Source organism: Polypterus senegalus, chromosome 9, assembly GCF_016835505.1.
Source record: "Polypterus senegalus isolate Bchr_013 chromosome 9, ASM1683550v1, whole genome shotgun sequence".
Taxonomy (NCBI): Eukaryota; Metazoa; Chordata; class Cladistia; order Polypteriformes; family Polypteridae; genus Polypterus; species Polypterus senegalus.
In genome coordinates this window covers 110,726,949-110,749,201 of record NC_053162.1, presented here as the reverse complement: position 1 = coordinate 110,749,201, position 22,253 = coordinate 110,726,949, and the positions used below count along the sequence as shown (strand labels likewise).

The 22,253-nt window shown below is 40.7% G+C and overlaps 1 protein-coding gene across 1 annotated transcript in view; it reads right to left on the bottom strand.

Moving 5' to 3' along the window:
• The window catches only part of cep89 (centrosomal protein 89), a 440,613-nt gene that overhangs the window by 210,484 nt on the left and 207,876 nt on the right, over nt 1–22,253 (bottom strand). The window contains exon 11 of the mRNA XM_039762400.1: nt 16,166–16,281. Within this exon, the coding sequence (XP_039618334.1) occupies nt 16,166–16,281 (116 nt within the window). The remainder of the gene's footprint in view (nt 1–16,165; nt 16,282–22,253) is intronic.

Sequence of the window (22,253 nt, the reverse complement as noted above, 5' to 3'; positions counted from 1 at the left end):
ATGACAGTATGCCAGACCAGGGGGCGGTGGAATGCATTAATCCTTTCTATTCCTTTCTCTTTTTCCTCTGCAGACCAGTTATGAGTAATTCCGCCTGACCACGATGACATCACTTCCTGTCCCAAACCCGATGATGTCACTTCCAGTTCCAACCCCAATGAAGTCACTGCCTCTGCCTTTCCATAAAACCACCATCTTTACCTCTTTCAAGTCATTTCTGTTCTGGATTCAAATCTTAACACAATTGAGCAATTAATTCACTATTTTGCAGCCAGGTTTCAAGTTTACAGGAGACTGCCCCAAACTTTTTTCGGACTCTTGTTTATTCATTTGACAACTGGCATAGTCAGCAGGATGAAGGGCTCCAAGAAGTACCAGGACCAGGACCTGAAGTACATTCTGAAGAATCTCTACTAACATCCAGGCGGAAAAGTACCATACAAAAGTTTCTGAGTGAGAAGAGCATCAGGTGATTCAGAAAGACCAGGTGCAAGATTCATCCCCAGTACATGTAACCGGGCAAACTAGACACCATGGGGAGTGTGTGGGGTGGGCCAACAGGATTGGGCTGGTCCAGATGGGGGAGGCAAAGGGGGCTTATTATGCTCTCTCAAAGGAGAGTAACAGTCTCCCCACCAAGGCAGAGCCCTTGGGTAAAAGTGGGGGTGCCCCAGACCAGCAGGTAAAAAGAATAAAGCTGTGGAAATTTCACCCAGAGTGGCTAACCCACACCCAGGCTTACTTCATATGGGCTAAGGTGGGACACTGGCTAAGGCCAGAAGAAAATAACACCCGCCAGAATGTGGAGCAGGTCACCTGCTATCTATTTCTAAACAGCCTTCCTGAACATCTTGTCCAGCCGGTCTGGGGACGAAGATATTCTAAAATGCTCAAGCTTATGAAGCTTGTAGAGACTATTAAGGCGGTCTTCCCGGCTAGGAGGGCAAAACCGTCCCTTAGTCAAACCCAGACGGAAGACGTCCCGAAATACAGGCCCAACTGTCACCGCTCAGAGCAAGCACCAAAATCCCCAGATCCAAGGGAGCACCATCTGCTCGGTGACAACAGGAAATGCAGGTGGAGAGGGAAGAAAGGGTGTTGTGAACTTATGAATCCCCTGATAATTCCACATACAGGAATGGAAATTATTAATGGATTTAAAACCACAGCATTATTTGACTCTGGCAGCAACACTTCCATTGTGGCTCACAGATACAGTATGTGTTACCACAACAATGACTAAGAGTCTAACCTGCATCCACGGAGAAACCTGCTGGTACAGGTCTGCCACATGAGGAGGTTCATCGCTCCTGCCTGGAGTGTCAGTTGCGTCAAATTCCTAGGAGGGACTTTGCTCCTCTAGTTCCCACTCCCCTATTGATGTCCCATTTGAAAGTACTGGGGTCGACTTAGTAAGACCCCTCGAACCCTCAGTTAGATGACATAAATATATTCTAGTCCTAGTTGATTACGCTACCCAGTTTCCCAAAGCTGTTCTGTTGTGCTCAGCTACTTCTAAAGTCATCACACAGGAGTTGTTAGGAGTCTTTGTGCAAGTCAGCATCCCTAAAGAAGTCCTGACTGACCAAGGGACACCTTTCACCTCGAACACATTCAAGGAAACGGCCAAGTAATTTAAAACAGAGCATCTAAAGGCCACAGTGTATCATCCTCAAAGTGACGGTCTAGTGGAGAGGTTTAATCAGACTTTCAAACAAATGTTTTGCAAGATGGTCATTGAGGATGGAAGGAACTGGGATCAGCTCCTCCACCTCAACGTTTTTGCATATTGGGAAGTCCCACAAGCCTCTACAGGCTTCTCTACTTTTGAATTATTGTACGGACGACAACCCCAGAGCGTACTGGATATTTTTAAAAAAGGATAGGAGGAAGAGGCTCTCCCTTCTAGAAATATATTAGACTATATTGCATAATTATGTGATAGATCTGGAAAGACTGACACATGGAAGACGCGCAAGCACCACAGGCCCGAAGTTATGATTGGGGCACGTCTCTCCAGGAGATCTCCCCGAGGGATTGTGTCATGGTCTTTGTCCCTACTTCACAATCTAAATTGCTAGCTGACTGGCAAGGCCCTTATGAAGTTGAGAGGAAAGGACTCGTTGACTATTTGGTGGAACAACTCAATCGTCGACCGAATGAGTGGGTCTGTCGCGTAAACCTGCAGAAGCTGTGAAAGGACAGGGATCTTTGCACACAAAAATGACCTTAACTTCAGTGCAGATTTGAGTCCCAAACAAAGATGGTAGCTGAAAGCAGTAATCCAGTCTGTTTTGGAGGTATTGAATGAAACACCTGGAAGGACCTTTCTTATTGAGCATTATATTGTGAAAGAACCTGGGGTTACACTTCAAGAATGCCCGTATCACCTTCCTGAGGCAAAAAGAGCAAAAATGGAACTTGAGATCAAGCACATGCTGCAACTAGAAGTTTTGTAAAACTCAAGTTATGTGTATGAAGTGTTATTTGATTTTTAAGAATTCTATAAAATTAAAATATACTTAAAAAAATGCTTCTTTGGATTGTATGAAGCCAAATATTTAGGCTAACTGGTGGACTGGTGTACAGTGAAGCCACACTGTTTCAAAGTGGATGCCATATTAAAATGGTCCCATCCGAGAACCAAGCAGGAAGTCCTGGGCTACTACTGCAGAATTGTACCCAGATTTTCTGTGAAAGCGGCACCCTTCACTGATTTGACAAAGAAGTTGGCCTTGAACAATGTGGTATTGACTGATAAGGCAGCCCCTGCATTTCGTGATTTAAAGCAGACCCTTATGTCAAGCAGTAGTATAAGCAAGGTCAATCAAAATGATTAATGACTTTAAGCCCCACCCCTTTCTGCCGATTGGTGGATTTGCATACTGACCCCACCCCTCCATGTGATTGGTGGATGTGAATACTGGCCCAGCCCTCTGGCAGTGGACTGAATGACAACCTGTCCCCTTCCAGACTCCACCTTAATCCCACCCCCTCTACCTGACTGGTTAAGCAAACTGTCAAGGGCATTTTGATGGATGTCTGCCCCATCCTTGAACCCACTTGTTTGGCACTCCTTTTTGACAAGAGCAGTTTGATGGATGTCTGCCCCCTCCTTGAACCCACCATCACCCCAATCACTTCCCAGCCCCCCTCTCCCGAGCACAAGCCCAGAAAACAAGTCCAGGCATGTTGCTGCCGGAGCCTCGACAAGTCCAGGCACATTCCTATCCATACCCTGCCAGCCTTCCTTACATGTCCATCCATGCATGAAGGGCCTGCGTCTGCCTCGGCCCCTGGTCAGGCAGCACCTGTTGTTGGACCCCTCCACTTCCCAGACCCTTCTGAAAGTGGTGTATTAATAAGCGGAGCATCTTCTTCACCTCTATCTATGATTTTAAAATTAACACAAGATTAAAATATCTATCTAATCTTTGCTTTATCACTTACAGGTCCAGCCTTTTTCCATCTCACAGACTGACTCTGCAGTAAAAACAGCTTTAGCAGTGATTCAAGCTTCCCATCTCACAGAAAGACAAGCAGCCCCACTTTTAGCAGCCCCTGCGAGCATTTCTCAGTATGCCTGCTCTCTTTCTCTCTCAGAGCACAGACACGGGCTGAGCCAGCCCCTGCTGCAGCACTGAGCGCGATCGCCTTCACCCAGTTGTGCGCCTCGAGCACCAGTCCCCTGCTTGTAAACAGCTGTGTGTAAGCTCCCCTACCCCCATGAGGGAGCGGGCTCGAGACCGCGCAGACCCTCTGTCCATGACGGATTGATCTTTTAAAGTTAAGGGATTTTTAAAGATTAGCTTGTAAAGCGTGAGATAACTACTAGTTCACTATCAGCCGTTTAAAAATCACACATAGTTAAATAATATGCAGCAGTTCCCTTTTAAATCACGTTTGAGATGTATCAGAAATTTAGTGTGGGCTGTATAATTTGTAATTATATTAATTAATCTATACTAATAAAAGGCAAAGCCCTCACTCACTCATCACTAATTCTCCAACTTCCCGTGTAGGTAGAAGGCTGAAATTTGGCAGGCTCATTCCTTACAGCTTACTTACAAAAGTTGGGCAGGTTTCATTTCGAAATTCTACGCGTGATGGTCATAACTGGAACCTATTTTTCACCATATACTGTAATGGACTTTAGTTCGATGGCTGTGGGAGGCGGAGCTGCATGTGACATCATCACGCCTCCCACGCAATCACGTGAACTGACTGTGACCGCAGTACGTAGAAAAGAAGGAAGATCTCCCAAAGAGCGCTGAAGAAAAACGCCTAATACTTTATTCGCCAGATACGAGTTTAATGAGAAGACACGAGGTATAAACGAGACTTTGGATCACTTTGTAATGGAGTTAAAATTGCTGTAGCGAGAAACTTTTAAGTGCCGGGTCTTAGCTAACATTAAATAAAGCCTTAGACATCGCAACATCACACAAGAGGGCAGCTCACGTGAACTGACTTCCATGCATCAAACCTGTTCAAAAAACGCATTACACAATTGACAAGGTGGGAAGAGAATATGCTCCGAGCTGAGCTCCACAGCTAACGCGGTCTTGCGGAAGCAACTTTGTCACACTGCCACCAAATACTCACAGAAAAATCCACAAGTTAATAAACACGCTGTCTCTAGAGTTTCTCCACACTCAATGTATTCCTCGCATCCCCGTTACACCCTCTGATCTCCCATTTCAATTCAGATTCCTCCAATTTCCAGTAAGGCTCTGCTTCGCGATGAGAATTAATAAGTCTCAGGGACAGACCCTACAGAAAATTGCCATTGATTTCAAGTAAGATTGCTTTTCTCCTGGGCAACTATACGTTGCATTCTCAAGAGTGAGCTTGTGCAGATTCGTCATATTACAACCAGAGTGCTGAACTAACAACGTGATATATAAAGAGAACTATAATAATCATAATAAACGAACAATAAAACAGCGGAGAACCCGTGGATTACATAAAAAGGCAGCTTCCTTGGCAAAGCAAGGAAAAAGGATGGCTTTATGTGTCGTTCATTTATAAAACAGTGGTGAAGCTGTGTAAAGGCTGCTTCACAAAAAAACAGCAGAGCGCCACACTCTGAATGTATTCCTCACATCACCGTTATACCCTCTGATCTCCCATTTCAATTCAAATGCCTCAAATTTCCAGTAAGGCTCTGCTTTGCGATGACAATTAATAAGTCTCAGGGACAAACCCTACAAAAGGTTGCCATTGATTTGAGGCAACATTGCTTTTCTCCTGGACAAAACTATACGTTGCATTCTCAAAAGTAATCTCAGTGCACAGCTTGGTCATATTACAACTGGAGTGCTGAACTGACAACGTGGTATGCAAAGATATCCTTAACAGATAGTTATTGGTATATTTTCCCTCAGTTTAAAAAGGTTTTCTTTTCTTCTTAATAAAAATTTAAAAGCAGCACTTCGTCGCTGTGAAGCGCGGGGATTTTGCTATATACAGTATATATATATATATGTAGATATATGTGTGTGTATATATATATATATATATATATATATATATATATATATATATATATATGTAGATATATGTGTGTGTGTATATATATATACTAATAAAAGGCAAAGCCCTCACTCACTCACTCACTCACTCACTGACTCACTGACTCACTCACTCACTCACTGACTCATCACTAATTCTCCAACTTCTCGTGTAGGTAGAAGGCTGAAATTTGGCAGGCTCATTCCTTACAGCTTACTTACAAAAGTTGGGCAGGTTTCATTTCGAAATTCTACGCCTAATGGTCATAACTGGAAGGTATTTTTCTCCATTAACTGTAATGGAGTTGAGCTGGAATGACGTGGGGGGGCGGAGTTTCGTGTGACATCATCACGCATCCCACGTAATCACGTGAACTGATTGTCAACGCAGTGCGTAGAAAACCAGGAAGACCTCCAAAAAGCGCTTAAGAAAACATGCATTATATAATTGAGAAGGCAGCGAAAAACAATAAGAAGCGAGCGAGTGACATATACTACCATATTCATGAGTGTTGCTGCCTCGGAAAGAAAGAAAGGTGTAAACCTAAACTTTAAATTAAGTTCATAGACAGGCTACCGCTGGCGTTTCACATGCCCACAGGTAATGCGGGATACAAGTTTAATGAGAGGGACGAGGATATAAACGAGTTTTGATCACTTTGTAACTAAGTTAAAATTGTAGGTGAAGGGGTGTGCTTATGCAAATTCCGAGAGACTGTGTTTGTGGGGATTGACAGTTAAGGCGGGTGGGGAGTCACGCCATCATCTCCCTCCCATTCATCTAATTTCGGTCTGAGCTGAGCTCAGCTAATGCCGTCTTCCAAGCAACTTGTCAGACTGCCACCAAATACTCACAGAAAAATCCACAAGTTAATACACACGCTATCTCTCGAGTTTCTCCACACTGAATCCTCCAGGCACTACTTACAAAAGGTCACATTGACAATCGTGTTACGCTATTTTTAAAATCTTTCCTTTTCTTAGCACAAGCACAGCTGAGAAACTTCGATGCATGTGCTCCATAACGCGTTAAAAAATAATGCATTTAATCACACTTTGCATTACAAGCAAAGGGAGCTTTTGTCAATGCATGATTTCCTGGTACACGGATTACATTGATCAGCGATCCCGATTCATTTTACCCTCGCACCACCTTAGTTTGAGAAGAAGTCTGAAAAAATATGAGGTTAACACAGAAAAACATCACCAATTCAAGCTTTATGAATAATCGATTCGCCATCAATAATTGTTTTGGTAAAGCCATCCTCCTTCCATTTTATAATTTTTCCGCCAATAGCCATGATTAAATGAACGGTAAATAAAGTAAGAGCAAAGCGAGGGTGACTTATTTAGGCAGGCATATATATGACAGCAACACTCATGACAATGTCAATCATGTTACGTTATTATTAAAATGTTTCCTTTTCTTTTTCATTACTTCTTTAACACACTACTTCTCCGCTGCGAGGCGCGGGGATTTTGCTATATATATAATATATGAATGACCTCCAAAGCGCTGAGACTTTTGATATCATGAACGTGTCTGCAAAACTCTGGTCTCCTGCCCAGCAAAGTCGAGCAGCCAGCACGCGCATAGCTGTGCCGCCTTTGAGACGCTGACTGCGCTTCTGCCTTAAGTCAAAGTGAGCACTTTTAATTTTTTTCATCCTCCCCCTGCGCTATAGCCCAGACAAGTGCAAACACGGGACCCCTTTTCTACACCACGGAAAAATAATATTAAGGCGATTCACACTTTCTTTTGCATGTATACGATTATGAGGTCATCACCTCGGATTATGAAGACACGCACACGAGTGGAGGACTGACAGTGCCATCACAGCTGATTAATGGCAAGGACGTCTCACCAGTCTACACTAGACCCACCGCGACTGTCCCCAAAAGGCGATCATAACGCCAGCGAACACATCTCTCTATACTATATAAAAGAAAAGGCAACTTTCCTTTCTTTACACCTTTTATCCCAAACCAAAGCCTTTCTCTCTTAACAGTGCAGAGGACACAAAACTAATTTTCTTTAAATGCCGGTAAGGCACATTACCAGAGGCACAAATTTGAACGTCACATAGAAAATGTAATTTCTATACCACAGCCGTCGTGTAGCGCCTTTCAAAAGGGATCTACTACCGAGAGATGATCCATATATATTTTAGCTGCTGTTAGTTACTTACCTGTTGTGTTACACAGTCTTTAAAATGTAGTTTACCCGCAACCACTCCAGTAGGGCTCAATGTACCTGTACTTCTTAAAACGTTAATGTTTTACTGTTTAATAACTTATAGACTATATTTTATTATTTTTCCCTTGCACTCAGTGACCAAAGCTATACACAAACATATAGACACATACAAACATACACACAAGTATATATATGTGTATATATATGTATGTATGTGTATATATATATATATATATATATATATATATATACACACACACACCCCTACCTACATTATATATATATATATATATATATATATATATATATATATATACACACACACACACACATATACATACATACATACACACATATATATAATTTGTGTGTGTGTATGTATGTATGTGTGTGTATATATGATGTAGATAGGTATGTATATATATATGTGTATATGTAGATATGTATATATAGATATGAAGATATGTATGTGTATATATATATATATATATATATACTAGCAGAATACCCTAAATGGAGAAGTAGTGTGTTAAAGAAGTTATGAAAAAGAAAAGCAAACATTTTAAAAATAACGTAAGATGATTGTTAATGTAATTGTTTTGTCATTGATATTGAGGTTTGTTGTCATATCTATCTATTTATATATATATATATATATATATATATATATATATACATATATATATATATATATATATTTATATATACATATATAAATATATATATATATATATATACACATATAAATATATATATATATATATATATATATATATATATATATATATATATAGCAAAATACCTGTGATTGGCAGCGAGAAGTAAAAAGAAAAGGAAACATTTTAATAATAACGTAACATGATTGACAATGTAATTGTTTTGTCATTGTCATGAGTGTTGCTGGCATATATATATATATATATACACACACACACACACACACTGACACATATACAAACATATATATATATAAATATATATATATATATATATATATATATATATATATATACTTTATATATACACACACATATATATACATACTGTATATACAACATATACATATCTACATATATACTGTATATACACATATATATACAAATCTACATATATATATATCCACATATATATATATTAGGTGGGACTCGATTAAAAAATTAATCCAATTAATTAGAGGCTGTGTAAGAATTAATCTTGATTAATCGTATGTAATCACACGTAAATTTGCCCCAAATCACAAATGTTTTTTTTAATTTAAAAGTGTTTTAGTGGGCTTACAGAATCAAATAATAGACATGTACATGAATATTGTAAACTGAAGCTGTTTTAATTTCTGAAAAAAAGCCTTTAAACTGCATTTGAATTCAAAACAGAAACAAAAATATCATCCCTGGTTAAAATTGGGCAGACTTAAAAATAAAGTGGTAGTTTAAGTACTTTTAAGTAGATTTTCAGAATAGTATTGTCTTTAAATAATAATAACCAAAATTTCAACATAAAGTACAGTTTTCTTCTTAAAAAAATAAGTCAGAAACATAAAAGGTAATTTGACCAACTTAATCTTTAAACTCTGAGTAACCTTAGCCAAAATTATTTTGTACATTAGGCTAAAACAGTGTGATCATTGAACATTTTGTAATTAGATGTATTTAGAATTACTAACGGTCACGGAAGTCCAATGATCCCCAGTAAGAGCCACAAAGTCTGCTTTCTGTAATGCATCTAATTTTGCTTGCTTTTCAGTGTGCACAAAACCATGCTTTTATCAAGGCTTCGCACGGAAGTCGAAATGATCAGTCGTAGGAACGCGCTTTATTCCGACTCTAACATTTTTGTAGCTGTAATGTGTGCATCAGTGTAATGGATGTACCAGGAAATCATGCATTGACAAAAGTTCCCGTTTGCTTGGAATTGAAAGTGTGATTAAATGCGTTATTTTTTACGCGCTATGGAGGACATGCATCGAAGCTTCTCAGCTGTGCTTGTGCTAATAAAGGGAAACATTTTAAAAATAACGTAACATGATTCTGCTAACCGAATATTTTTCATACGTCCCAAACCAAGAAGATGCGAAGGTAAAATGAATCGGATAGCGCGCGTACATACTCAGTACATCCCCTCTCGGGAATCGAACCTCGAATGTCCACATTAGAGGCGAAGACTCTACAATTGCGCCACAGCGTGTGGCTTGTCTATGCGAGAGTATGTACTGTAGATCGGGATTTATATATACATTTAAATATATACCCGCGTATCGCAGTGGAGAAGTAGAAGTTATGAAAAAGAAAAGGGAACATTTTAAAAATAACGTAACATGACTGTCAATATACAGTATTTGTTTTGTGAGTGTTGCTGTCATCAAGGATTTGATTATCATTATTTCTTTCAATCAGGTTTGTATTTGTAGGATGTGTTGTGTTCAAGTTACATTCCGTGTTTGTCAATCGTTGTAAAGATGACAGGTTTCATTCATCGATTCGTTTCTTACTGCATCAATAAACAGCTCGTCTTCTTCTTTATCCGAGACCTGACACACTGCATGCACAGGTTTTTTTACACTGTCTTCCTTTAGTGGGACATTGACTTTTTCCACCGTGTGCTTTGTTTCCACAGTAGCAGCATTTATGAATATGCCTGTATGTATCAGACGCTTCATATTTTTTGCTGCCTTTTCAATTGTGTAATTCGGTTTTGTTCAGCGCTCTTTGGAACTGTTGCCTTTTATCTGTGGACTGCGTCAGTTCACGTGAGCCGCTTCGGTGTACATGCAGCGAAGTTCTCCAGTTGTGCTGGTGCCATCTCGTGCTATGTCCATGGCTGTATTTAATGTTACCTTAGTCCTGATACTTAAAACTTTCTCTCGCAGTTTCGCTGAGTTTGTGTCAAACACCACCCTGACCATCTCATCTTCCTCTCCATAAGCACAGTCCTTAACCCGTGAATATTTAGTGGGAGTTTGCTATTGGATTGCCGCTGACGGACGGCCTTATATGGGCAGGCACTAAATTACAAACGCCAGCGGCAGCTTGTCTATGAACTTAATTTAAAGTGTAGGTTTACATCGTGCTTTGTTTCCGAAGTAGCAGAACTCATCAATATAGTTGTATATGTCACTCGCTCGCTTCTTATTGTTTCGCTGCCTTCTCAATTATATAATGCATGTTTTCTTCAGTGCTTTTTGGAGGTCTTCCTGATTTTCTACGTACTGCGTGATTACGTGGGAGGCGTGATGATGTCACACGAAACTCCGCCCCACGGCGTTCAAGCTCATCTCCATTACAGTAAATGGAGAAAAACAGCTTCCAGTTATGACCATTACGCGTAGAATTTCGATATAAAACCTGCCCAACTTTTGTAAGGAAGCTGTAAGGAATGAACCTACCAAATTTCAGCCTTCCACCCACACGGGAAGTTGGAGAATTAGTGATGAGTGAGTGAGTGAGTGAGGGCTTTGCCTTTTATTATTATAGAGATATATATATATATATATATATATATATATATATATATATATATGTGTGTGTGTGTGTGTGTGTGTATATATATATGACAGCAGCAATCCAAGCTTTGAGAAAACAGTAAAAAGGAGGCGTGTCAGACGTCGTGGTACATTTTCTGATGCAGCTATCGAAAACAACTTCGTGCGCTGCCGCCAAATACACAAAACAATTACTTTGACAATCATGTTACATTATTTTAAAATGTTTCCTTTTCTTTTCATAACTTCTTAAACACATGACATCGCTGCGAGGGGATTTTGCTATATATATATATATATATATATATATATATATATATATATATATATATATATATCACAGACACTCATAACAGTGACAAAACAATTACATTGACAATCATGTTACGTTATTTTCAAAATGTTTCCTTTTCTTTCTCTTTCCTTCTTTAACACACTACTTCTCCGCTGCCAAGCGCGAGTATATATATATATATATATAGATAGATAGAGATATATATATATTAGGAGTGTGACGAGATCTCGTGGTACGAGATCTCGCGAGATCAGATTTGTCTGGCGAGATGCGTCTGGTCTCGCGAGAACGTGACGATATCCTTGCGTTATTGGCATGATGGAGCGTGAGGAAGAAGTAAGGATAGAAGATGCGCCCGCGACATTTAAATCATTCGTGTGGAAATAAGAAATGGCGAAAAAATGACAGACAAGACAAAGACAATTTGCAAACACTGTAAGAAATTAATACCGTACACCTCTGCTAACACAACCACTATGCAAAAGCATTTAGAAAACAACCACAGCTCGTTACTAAAAGCTGCGCCTGTGAAGAAAATGGAAAGCAATTCAGTTCGCATAAAAGGGCAAACAACCATAACAAATGCCTTTGCAGCTAAACTTCCACCATCCAATGCAAGAGCCACGGCAATAACAAGAGACATCGGCGTTTTCATTGCAGCCGATATGAGACCATTTTCTGTGGTGGAAAATCTGGGATTTCGCGACTCATCCACACACTGGAACCAAAGTATGCCATCCCCCACGTGCACATTTTACTCAACACGGTGGTCCCGACCCTGTACAAAGAGTGCAAGGTAAACGTTGTACAGGCTCTGAAAGAGGCAGAAACCATCGCCATAACTACTGACGGTTGGACTTCTAGGTGTACACAGAGCTATATCACAATTACAGCCCACATTATCAACAGTAATTGGGAAATGGTACATTTTGTACTGCAGACGCCCACTTTTGAATCACACACAGGGGCAAACGCCGCTGAAGTTTTACTAGAAGCTGTCACACAGTGGGTCTTAAAAGCCAAACCATTGCATCGCTATTGTAACAGACAATGCGCGTAATATGGATGTGGCTGTGCGAGGCAGGATTTGAGCGCACATCAAATGCTTCACGACACAATAAATCTCGCTACACAGGCTGGCCTCAGTGTTGCGCGCTGTCGCCGCTTGCTCGGGCGGGTGAGACGGTAACTGCTTTTTTTCACCGGAGTTCGACAGCTGCCGCGGTACTGACGTCTAAGCAGAAGCTGCTACAACTGCCACCGCACAAATTAATAATGGACGTCACCACGCCGATGGAATTCATCATTGATATGCTGGTTCGTTACCTGGAGCAGCAGACTGCTATAGCAGCAACGCTCACCAGTCCAGAAATAAGACAAAATCCCGAAACATTGACACACTGGATACCTGCGACATTGTCAATGCCGAATTTCTTGTGAAGCTGCTGAATCCTTTAAAGACAGCTACCTCTGTCTTGTGTGAAGAGAAGAGGCCCACAGTGTCACTCATCGTGCCACTGAAGAACATGATAGAACAAAACATGGCACCAAATGACAGTGATTCCCCTACTGTGGCCGACACAAAGAGAGCAATTCTCAGCAATATTTCAGGCAGATACAGTGGGGATGTATACAACTACCTGCTGGAGAGCACTGCGCTGGACCCAAGATTCCAGTCTCTACCGCAGCTAGACTGCAATCAGCGTGAGGCAGTCTTTCAGAGGATACAGAAAAGGGTGGAACAGTTGCAGCAAAACCAGGTATCATTGACTTGATTTTTTTCCCCTAGAAGATTTATGTTTCCAGTACTAAATTTTAATTGATTTAATAGGTTTATGCTGTATTTGTGTGTGTGTGTGTGTGTGTGGGTTGTAAACATGAGAGCATCAGAGTGAGTGTATTTGTGTTAAAAGAGAGAGGGGGACTGCTTTGCTGCTTGCTAATGTTAAAGCCAGTGTTTCTGCTGCTTGAAGCCCACAGATGAGAAGAGAATGGAGCGCAAGGAAGAGGCATCAGTTCATTGTTCCACACATGGGGGCGAGGGGGCTCTTGAAGCTGAAGGCAGAGCTGAGTCAGAAGAGGAACCTGCTTCCAAGAAGACAGCACTTGAGGATCTGCTAGGGGACTCTTTCTCAAGACAGAACAGCCCAGCAAAGGAATTGAGAGGGAAACTGAACTTTACAGAAGAGAGGCATCTATCCCACTTAGTTGCTGCCCTCTGACATGGTGGAGAGAAAACAGCTCCAAATATCCTTTGCTGTCTCCACTTGTCAAAGAATATCTTTCCATTCCTGCGACCTCTGTTCCAAGTGAGCGTGTTTTTTCAACTGCAGGAGACATAGTTACTGCCCAGAGGTCACAATTGCTGCCAGAAAATGTAGACATGCTTATATTCTTAAAAAAGAACATGACCATATCTTAGGCTGTTCTGTATAGGTCATTACCTCATTACCTAGGTCTTAGCTCTTTTTCCATGCTTAAGAAAATTTTGTTCATTGTTTTGCACTCTGAGTTTTAAGACAGCACTACTTTGATAGTTACACTAATTATGGTTAATTGCACGTAAAAGGATATTTGTGTTGTTTATTAATTATTTTTGTTTATACTATTTAATTTTATTGTGCAATTAATTGCCTATCAGTTTGTGGCAAAATGTTTTGCAGTGTTTACATTTTATTACTGCATATCATTCATCAAAATAGAAGTTTTATTTCAAAAAGTTGATTTCAAAATGGACATGCATTTTTTGCATTTTGTGTTTTTCAGTTAAATAAAAGGCTATTTTTGCTATATATTTAAACATTAAAGATTTCTTTAAAAAAAGTCTCTAAAAGTCTCGTCTCGTTCTCGTGAACCCAGTCTCGTGTCTCGTCTCGTCTCGTGGGAAAAGCGTCTCGTCACACCCCTAATATATATAGATGGATATGAGAACAACACTCATATCAATGACAAAACAATTACATTAACAACCATGTTACGTTATTTTTTAAATTTTTCCTTTTCTTTTTCGTACCTTCTTTAACACACTACTTCTCCGCTGCGAAGCGCGGGTATTCTGCTAGTACCTTATAAACAGTGGTAAGTCTGTGAGATTAGGCATTCTAAGGCTACGTATTAATAATACAATAGGGGAAAGTAAAGCAATATATATTACTCTACCAAGACAAAACAGTGGGTTACTTATATAAAAGTCACATTGAGTGTTATTTTCCTGTTTATCCTGATTTGTTTACTTCTCTTCCTACAGCATAAAGTCAAAAGTAGACTGCAGAGCTTCCTGTGTTTGAGCGACACTGGCATGCTGACAAAGTATATGTTGTATGCCACGAAAAGTGCGGCGGCAGCTTCCACCTGCAGTTACAGACTCTGTAGTAGGCGAGAGACTCTCTATGCTAGTGTTTAGATCTGTCATTGCCAAGCTAATATGTCAGTACGTGAGCAATATTACAAGAATGCAGTCAGACTTCTTTTTTTGGGTGCACACACCATCATCATGCCAGATCAAAACAGCAGTGTGGTAAATTGCTCACGTACTGAAGTGACTTTAGCTGCAGGTGGAAGTCCCATTTTACTTATGGTGCCAAGCAGAGTGCAGCAGCCTATTAGCCTGTGAAAGCGCTGTGAAGAACCTGCATGTTGTTACGGTCCTGCCTTTTTTCAGTCTGATAACGATCAAGGGACATTGTATGTTTGATTGCTTGTACAAGAAATAGTTCTGAGCAGGCATCAGCTATAGCACTGCTCTTGTGAAAAGAATGGACATAAATGCCATCAACTCAGAGATGGAGGGTCAAGTTTGTTGTACCATGTGAACATCACTTAGAGAATAAAACTGAATAATAAAAAAAATAAGTGCTAACTTTTACAACTAGCCAAAATTTCCACCGGGTGTTACAGACTCAATTCAAATGTACATTTTTGCTATATTACAGTAATAATAATAATAATAATAATAATAATAATTATAATAGCAGCTCACTCTTCAAAACGCAGAGTGCCTGGTCTTGAACCTGGTATCTTTGAGGTATAAAGCAACAGTTCTTAACTGTCAACTTCTCAGCTTCCTCTCAATTGACATTTGAGCTTGGGTTTTTAACTCATTGAAAGCAACATGTAAATCAAATGCTTTTTTTCCTCTTTGGTTATATTCATAACAAAAGTGCATGTGTTTATTTGATATTTGGACCTCTTTACACATTATACACTTCACGTCATTATTAGTATAACATGGAACTAGCTTCTGGTTTAGGTATGCGTTCAGCATTTCTTGCCTGGCATTTCTTTTCATCCTACACTTACCCAGATTTTTGTAGACACGGAAAACACATGAAATGCATGTATTCCAAATAACGATATACTGTATTATTTACCCTATACAACTCCATGAAGCTCACACACAGATAAGGAGCTTTGGCTTTTGCTGAGTAAAACTTTTTCCCCGAGCTGAGGTCCATCAAGGCTGGGGATGGGAGAGCAGGCTGCCTGCAGTTTGTGCTGATCGATGAATTTTCAACACAAAAGACACTGATGGAGAGGTGCAAAAGGATTTAAGGTGGGCCGGGACTACAAGTTTTTTCGTAGGCATCAGGGATTCTAGTGTTAATAGCATGACCAAAAAAGTTATTAATACACATACAATCAATTAAGGAGAAAAGTTATACATTCTGTGTGTAAATACTTACCTTCCCACACATGTTTGCTGTTAACCTCTTTTGTTTTTGTTTGTTGAAGTTCAAGCTGCTCCATTAACAGCTGGTTTTCTTCTAAAACAAGTTTAGCCTGTTCCTGAAACTGCTCCCTGTTAAAAAAAATGTATATTTTAGAACAGTGTTTCCCAAACTTGGTCTGGGGGACCCCATGTGGCTGCAGGTATTTGTTCCAACCAGTTTTTAATTGAACTCTGGGCTAATTAAGTGAATTGATATTTCCCAAGTTCTGTGTTTAGGGAACAATATAGAAATTAGAAAACTAAGTTTGCTAAAAATATATATATATATATATATATATATTAAAATGTACCTAGCAGTTATATAGGAATAATGTATTTTTTTTCTTTTTAACAGTATTTTCATCTTGATTTTCATTCTACTTTTCTAGGTGTTCTAATTGTTTAATTAATCCATTATTTACTAATTAGTGGGTCTGACTCTAAAGTAGTTGCAGCCTTTAATTATTCAGTGTTGTTTGCCTGGGTGTTTGATCTGCTTGTTTTAAATTGTCATTATTAAGATACAACGAAGGGGAAAAAACTGCACAGAGAAAGGGCAAAGTATAATGAAATCAACAAAACAGTTAAGCATTTATATCTATAGCAAAAGCAGAGATATTTCTAAATGTCTTATAAATGTAAAAATCATGGTGATCATTTGCTTTTCTGAATGTTGAATAAAAGAAAAAAAAAACACCAGCTAATTAAATGAGATCAGTGTTATCAGGTGTCGTCTCTGATTAGGAATCCGGTTGGAACACAAACCTGAAGCTACAGGGGGTCCTCAGGACCAAGTTTGGGAAACACTGGTTTAGAAGATGTGTATCAATATACGAGGTGTGGCAGAAAAGTAATGAGACTGATTTTTTATTTACCAAAGTTTTTATTTTTTCAAACATCAATGTTATCCCCTTCAAAGTAGTTCCCTTGGGCAGCTACACACCGATGGAGACGTTGTTCCCACTGTTGGTAGCAGCGCTGGAAGTCTTTAACCGGTATGGTCTTCAGCATGTCCGTTACACTCTTTTGGATGTTTTCTAAAGTCCCGAAATGACGTCCTTTGAGGACATTTTTCAGTTTAGGAAAAAGGAGTGTGAATAAGGGGGCTGGGGAACCACAGGAATGCCTTTTGAGGTCAAAAATTCTGTTATGGAGAGGGCAGTGTGATATGGGGCGTTGTCATGATGGAGCATCCATTTGTCTGCAATGTCTGGTCTCACGCGAATGACCCTTTTCTGAGTCTTTCAAGGACGCCTTTATAAAAACTTGGTTGACAGTTTGTCCTGGAGGAACAAATTCTTTGTGGATGATTCCCCTTTTGTGACGCACAACCAAAAACAAACTTCGCTAATAGCAGTCACAAAAATCACGTAGTTAACGGAAGGAGTTGAAACTCGCACTGAGCTATGGGAGGGTACTGATACACGTGCTCTATCAAGTACAACAGCGCAGCGTTGCCAGATCGCTTGCAGTGTTGCCAGTCTCATTACTTTTCTGCCACACCTCGTATGATTGTTTAAGGGAATGTACAAACAGGTTTTTATTATAATGAAAATTTGTTACTTAATCAATACCATTCTACCATTGTGCCATGGCTAACACTAGCAAATGAGGGTCCATCACCTGCTCCTGACAGTGCCAGGCTTTTCATCACACCTTGCCTTGTTCAAATTATTCAGACAACTAACTTAATTTTCTCAGTTTATTTTGTGCAAAACTGCCTTGGTTTGGCTCATATTGGTACTATTCACTTCCTATTTCACTTCCCTAGCACCAGCACCTCCCCAACCAGCTCATCTTGGAGAATTCCATGTAGTGCTGGGAGGTATACCAGTTCATACCAAAAAACGTTTTTTATTTTTGTTATGATATGAATTTTTCTTATACCACAACACCGATTTAAATAGTCTAAAGAACGTTTTGGAACGTGGTGCAGCGGGAAACTGTTTCGGAGGACCATTTTCACTGCTACACCGCTAAACATGCATACAACAGAGTACATGTGTTAGTGGAGGTACTGAGTGGTGAAAATGGACAGAGAACATTTCAAAACTGAAGCTGTAGCAGACGCTAAAGTTGAACATGATGACACAGAAGGACTTTTTTGCGAGAAAAGGAGCTGTGTCTGTTGTCTGGAGATACTTTGGTTTTAAAAGGAAGGATGTGGACCAAACAACTATCTAATGCAAATGCTGTCGAGCTAAAGTTGTCGCCGGAGGCCGCAAACATGCTTCAGACACAGGCTTCACACAGCTATGTGTGTATAATAGTTATTAAAATAATAACTATTTTTAGTAATGGTAGTAAAAACATACCATAGTAATAAGAAATGTACAATGAATGTGTGTGTAATCAGTTTTCTGTTATCTCTATTATCAGTCAGTACAGGTTATTCCTTATTTATGATGGTTCAACTTAGTTTTTTTGAAATTACGATGTCGAAAGTGAGACGATAATTTATATAAACTTATGCAAAATATAAATTTTCAAGTTGGCGAAGCAAGCAAACGTTTCTGTGGGCTGATCAATGCAGTACGATATGTGGCCTGAAACTTCCACGTTGTGAGATGCCTCAGTCTAGGCTAGCGATCAATAGAGATCAGTGATCTTGTTGTTACATTACTTTTTGATACGCTTTTGCTAGAAGAAAAGTCAGCTTTGTTGATTTGACCTTGATTCCCTGCGCGTGTGCGAGAAGCGAAGAGCAAACAGCTTCTAAAATCAAAAAAAAAAAGTGAGGTACCGGGATCAACTGATTGATCCCCAGCTGATCGTGGTGCTGAACACATTCCTGTAGCTGATGCACCTGTGGCAACATTCGCCTGGGAAGAGCAACACTTACGATGACACGAGGTACAAACCATATTGCGTTTCACTGCAACGGTCACCCAATGTGCACCTGTCACACAAAGACAGCCAGGCAGCCAGTCCACCATGCATTCCTGCTGGCTTAGCTTGAAGCAAGTTCCATATTAATGCAATTTGCCTAAATGATGGTCCAGTTGGAAAAGATGTCATCACCAAGTTGAACTTCTTTTATTTTATTTTATTTGGTAAAGACTGTGTAATGTACCTAGGCTTGAAGTCTTGGAAGTAATAGTATTATTATTGGAAGTTACACTGTTATTTACTGTATTGTTATTATTTATTAGTTTAAATTCATTTATATTAAATTTCATCTGCCACAAATCTGTTGTTTAATGATGGTAAAGTTGTTTAAAAAGTCACTTTAACGTGTCAGTAGACAGATTGTTAACATTAACAGAGAGTGTAGTTGGTTTACAAAAAACATTTACTATTTATTCCGTTTCATGTTTCATGTTCAGTGCAATACAACTTTTGACAAGTACCTCTGGATATTTACTAAGTGTACATGCCTCTTTGGATGGTTAAAAATATGTTGTCAAAATTATAGCTTAAATTGTTTGCAAAATTTGTTCAATAAAAAGAGTAGTTATAGGCAGGCGGCTTCTGTCAAAATCGCAATTAGAGCTGTCGATTAAAATGATTAATGACCTTTAAGCCCCACCCCTATGGCGTCATACCGGAAGTCCCGCCCCGCTGACGCAAGACCGGAAGTCCGCCGCCCGCCCCGATGACGTCACTCCGGAAAGTCCCGGACCCTCACGTGACCTATCTCCTCCCCCTTTGGCACTGCCCCCCGGCGGCGGTTGGTTGAAGGGCCCCCTGTCCCCGCCCAGACTCTGCCTTGAAGCCTCCCCCGGCCCCTGATTGGTTCTTCTTTCTGTCAAGGGGACTTTGATGGATGTCTGTCCCCTCCTTGAACCCACCCCAGCCCCTGATTGGTTCTCCTTTCTGTCAAGGGGACTTTGATGGATGTCTGTCCCCTCCTTGAACCCTCCCCTGGCCCCTGATTGGTTCAGGAAACTGTCAAGGGCAGTTTGATGGATGTCTGCCCCCTGTTTGAACCCACTCCCACCCCACACCCACCTGCCTGCCCAGGAAACTGTCAAGGGCAGTTTGATGGATGTCTACCCCCTCCTTGAACTCCTCACCGCCACCCTCTCCCGAAAGACAAGCCCGGGCAAGTGACAGCCTTTACCTCGACAAGCTCAGACATGCCCGGGGCCTGTCCTGACTAGCTCAGACATGCCCGGGGGCTGCCTCGGCCACACGCCCTTTGTCTAGCACAAGCCCAGACATGCCCGGGACGTGTCCTGACCAGATCAGACACGCCCAAAGTCGTCCTGCACCAGTCCCAGCACGTTCACGAAATTAAAATATCTATCTCATCTTGGCCTCTCTAAGTCAAGCTGCTTTTTTGTCCCTCACACAGACAACAAACTGTCAGCTGGAAGACACAGTCTGAGCCAGCCAGTGCGAAAGCACCCTGTTTCGGTCCCCGTGGGTCAAGCCTAGAGAGAATTTCCCAGAGAGAAAGACCAAATGTCAGCATTTCTCAGTCAGCTTTTAACAGACCCCCCTGCGAACAGGCCCTGCTCTCTCTCTACATACAGAAAGGAAAGTCTACGTGCGTGCCAGCTCCTGAAGCTTCAAGAACGCTGGCACGGGGCTGGTAAAACCCACCCCCACACCCCTAACTGCCGCGTGCCAAGCGCTCTCTCTCTGGTCGTTTCGAGCACCCATCCCCCTTGAGACCATAAAGTCATGAGCTGTACTTCATTTTTAAAGTGAAGTTTAGGTTCCGGCAGGGGTGATTGCATGCTTGAGCTGTGCAACTCATAGGATGACTCCCACGCCGCTGAGGAATTCTTTTGAGGTCCTTCTCGGGGTAAAGAAAGGCACTTTGAAGCTGCTTATGTCATTTTTCATCTCTTTTAAGGGAGTTTAGGACCATCCCTTATCTGGGCAACTCAAGGTCTGGCCGCAACAATATTCGGATCTAAATAGAGAAAGGACGGCTGTTTAATATTTACTGGAGATGCAGAGATCACCTTTTCAACAGATAGACACCTGGCCGTGTAAATCTATACTAATAAAAGGCAAAGCCCTCACTCACTGACTCACTCACTCACTCACTGACTCATCACTAATTCTCCAACTTCCCGTGTAGATAGAAGGCTGAAATTTGGCAGGCTCATTCCTTACAGCTTACTTACAAAAGTTGGGCAAGTTTCATTTCGAAATTCTATGCCTAATGGTCATAACTGGAAGGTATTTTTCTCCATTAACTGTAATGGAGTTGAGCTGGAATGACGTGGGGCGGAGTTTCGTGTGACATCATCACGCCTCCCACGTAATCACGTGAACTGATTGTCAACGCAGTGCGTATAAAACAAGGAAGACCTGCAAAAGCGCTTAAGAAAACATGCATTATATAATTGAGAAGGCAGCGAAAAACAATAAGAAGCGAGCGAGTGACATATACTACCATATTCATGAGTGTTGCTGCCTCGGAAAGAAAGAAAGGTGTAAACCTAAACTTTAAATTAAGTTCATAGACAGGCTACCGCTGGCGTTTCACATGCCCACAGGTAATGCGGGATACAAGTTTAATGAGAGGACACAGGATATAAACGAGAGTTTTGACCACTTTGTAACTAAGTTAAAATTGTAGGTGAAGGGGTGTGCTTATGCAAATTCCGAGAGACTGTGTTTGTGGGGGATTGACAGTTAAGGCGGGTGGGGGAGTCACGTCATCATCTCCCCTCCCACCTCATTTTGCTCTGAGCTGAGCTCCGCGGCTAATGCCGTCTTCCGAAGCAACTTCGTCAGACTGCCACCAAATACTCACAGAAAAATCCACAAGTTAATACACACGCTATCTCTCGAGTTTCTCCACACTGAATCCTCCAGGCACTACTTACAAAAGGTCACATTGACAATCGTGTTACGTTATTTTTAAAATCTTTCCTTTTCTTAGCACAAGCACAGCTGAGAAGCTTCGATGCATGTGCTCCATAAGCGCTAAAAATAATGCATTTAATCACACTTTGCATTACATGCAAAGGGAGCTTTGTCAATGCATGATTTCCTGGTACACGGATTACATTGATCAGCGCATCCCGATTCATTTTACCCTCGCACCACCTTAGTTTGAGAAGAAGTCTGAAAAAATATGAGGTTAACACAGAAAAACA